This window comes from Pseudorasbora parva, chromosome 17 (genome assembly GCF_024679245.1).
Source record: "Pseudorasbora parva isolate DD20220531a chromosome 17, ASM2467924v1, whole genome shotgun sequence".
Taxonomy (NCBI): domain Eukaryota; kingdom Metazoa; phylum Chordata; class Actinopteri; order Cypriniformes; family Gobionidae; genus Pseudorasbora; species Pseudorasbora parva.
The window spans coordinates 527,117-529,616 of record NC_090188.1 but is presented as its reverse complement, the minus strand read 5'-3'; the positions used below and the strand labels follow the sequence as shown (position 1 = coordinate 529,616).

General features: G+C 46.7%; 1 protein-coding gene across 2 annotated transcripts in view; it reads right to left on the bottom strand.

Moving 5' to 3' along the window:
* Window positions 1–2,500, bottom strand: part of zmp:0000000755 (phosphofurin acidic cluster sorting protein 1) — a 54,459-nt gene that overhangs the window by 8,769 nt on the left and 43,190 nt on the right. For both annotated transcript variants that reach the window (XM_067421258.1, XM_067421259.1), the window contains exon 16: window positions 116–270. In XM_067421258.1, coding sequence (XP_067277359.1) covers window positions 116–270 — 155 coding nt within the window. The remainder of the gene's footprint in view (window positions 1–115; window positions 271–2,500) is intronic.

Genomic DNA, 2,500 nt, shown 5'->3' with positions numbered 1-2,500 from the left:
AATCCAGATAATTGAGAATGGGCGAGGATCTTTGGGCTGTCCAACCACAGGAGGAATTAATCACACACTTTATATTTCTGGCTGAACTAACCCTTTCAGCGCTGATCTCGCTCACCAATGGGGATGATGAGGAAGCGGATGTAGCTCAGCCAATCAGGAGTCTTGTTGGCCAGCTGCTCCACGAAGAATCGCAGCACAGTGCTGAGGTAGGTCTGATCGCCGGCCACGCCCACCTTCACTGTGGGCGGAGTCTGAGCGTTACAGTTACAGCTGCAGGAGGAGTCACATGACACACAACATTAGAGACATATTCATATTCATGAGGTCTGCGACTGGAATGATAAATATGATAGCCTTAAATAACCGTAGCAATAACTGTAGTAACTTTACACTGCTTACTCAGTGTTCCTGTCTCGTTTCCAGTCCAAACATCGAAATATTCTTAAATCAAGACGAAGTGAGTTTTTGCTTTAAACAGGCAGAATGATCTGCCAATGGGGTGAGAGAAATAATCTGATTTCTGATTGGGACAGAAACAAGAAAATGATGTCGTTTCACTGATCTAGTAAATGCCTCTTGATTGAAGAATATGTAGATATTTGGACTGGAAACAAGACAACATGACTGAGGAAGAAGAGCATTTACTGCAGTGTGTGTGTGTGTCACGATAGCTGCATACGTGTCCAGATAAGGCTCTGGTTATGCTTTAAGTGCTCGAGCTCTTCAAAGCAGGATGGACTCCGATGGCCGAGTGACTGAGTGTGTGTTTGTGTGTTAGAGAGTGTGTGTGTGTGAGTGTATGAGTGAGTGTGTGTGTGTGTGTGATTGAGTGTGCGTTAGCGTGTTAGAGAGTGTGTGTGTGTATGTGTGTATGAGTGAGTGTGTGTGTGTGTGTGTGTGTGATTGAGTGTGTGTGTGTTAGCGTGTTAGAGAGTGTGTGTGTGTATGTGTGTATGAGTGAGTGTGTGTGTGTGTGATTGAGTGTGTGTTAGCGTGTTAGAGTGTGTGTGAGTGAGTGTGTGTTAGCATGTTAGAGAGTGTGTGTGAGTGAGTGAGTGTGTGTTAGTGTGTGTGAGTGAGTGAGTGTGTGTGTGTTAGCGTGTTAGAGAGTGTGTGTGAGTGAGTGAGTGTGTGTTAGCGTGTTAGAGAGTGTGTGAGTGAGTGAGTGTGTGTGAGTGATTGAGTGTGTGTTAGCGTGTTAGAGAGTGTGTGTGAGTGAGTGTGTGTATGTGAGTGTGAGTGAGTGTGTGTGTGTGAGTGAGTGTGAGTGAGTGAGTGAGTGTGTGTTAGCGTGTTAGAGAGTGTGTGTGAGTGAGTGAGTGCGTGTATGTGAGTGAGTGTGTGTTAGCTTGTTAGAGAGTGTGTGTGAGTGAGTGAGTGTGTGTGTGTGAGTGAGTGTGTGGGTGTATGTGTGTGTGAGTGAGTGTGTGTTAGCGTGTTAGAGAGTGTGTGTGAGGGAGTGAGTGTGTGTGTGTGAGTGAGTGAGTGTGTGTTAGCGTGTTAGAGAGTGTGTGTGAGTGAGTGAGTGTGTGTATGTGTGTGTGAGTGAGTGTGTGGGTGTATGTGTGTGTGAGTGAGTGTGTGTTAGCGTGTTAGAGTGTGTGTGAGTGAGTGAGTGTGTGTATGTGTGTGTGAGTGAGTGTGTGTTAGCGTGTTAGAGAGTGTGTGTGTTTGAGTGAGTGCGTGTGTGTGAGTGAGTCTGTGTTAGCGTGTTAGAGAGTGTGTGTGAGTGAGTGAGTGTGTGTGTGTGAATGAGTGTGTGGGTGTATGTGTGTGTGAGTGAGTGTGTGTTAGCGTGTTAGAGAGTGTGTGTGTTTGAGTGAGTGCGTGTGTGTGAGTGAGTCTGTGTTAGCGTGTTAGAGAGTGTGTGTGAGTGAGTGAGTGTGTGTGTGTGTGTGAATGAGTGTGTGGGTGTATGTGTGTGTGAGTGAGTGTGTGTTAGCGTGTTAGAGAGTGTGTGTGAGTGAGTGAGTGTGTGTGTGTGAATGAGTGTGTGGGTGTATGTGTGTGTGAGTGAGTGAGTGAGTGTGTGTTAGCGTGTTAGAGAGTGTGTGTGAGTGAGTGTGTGTTAGCGTGTTAGAGAGTGTGTGTGAGTGAGTGAGTGTGTGTGAGTGAGTGAGTGAGTGTGTGTTAGCGTGTTAGAGAGTGTGTGTGAGTGAGTGAGTGTGTGGGTGTATGTGTGTGTGAGTGAGTGTGTGTTAGCGTGTTAGAGTGTGTGTGAGTGAGTGAGTGAGTGAGTGAGTGAGTGAGTGAGTGAGTGAGTGTGTGTGTGTGTGAGTGAGTGTGTGTTAGCGTGTTAGAGAGTGTGTGTGAGTGAGTGAGTGTGTGTGTGTGAGTGAGTGTGTGGGTGTATGTGTGTGTGAGTGAGTGTGTGTTAGCGTGTTAGAGTGTGTGTGAGTGAGTGAGTGAGTGAGTGAGTGTGTGTGTGTGTGAGTAAGTGTGTGTTAGCGTGTTAGAGAGTGTGTGTGAGTGAGTGAGTGTGTGTGTGTGAGTGAGTGTG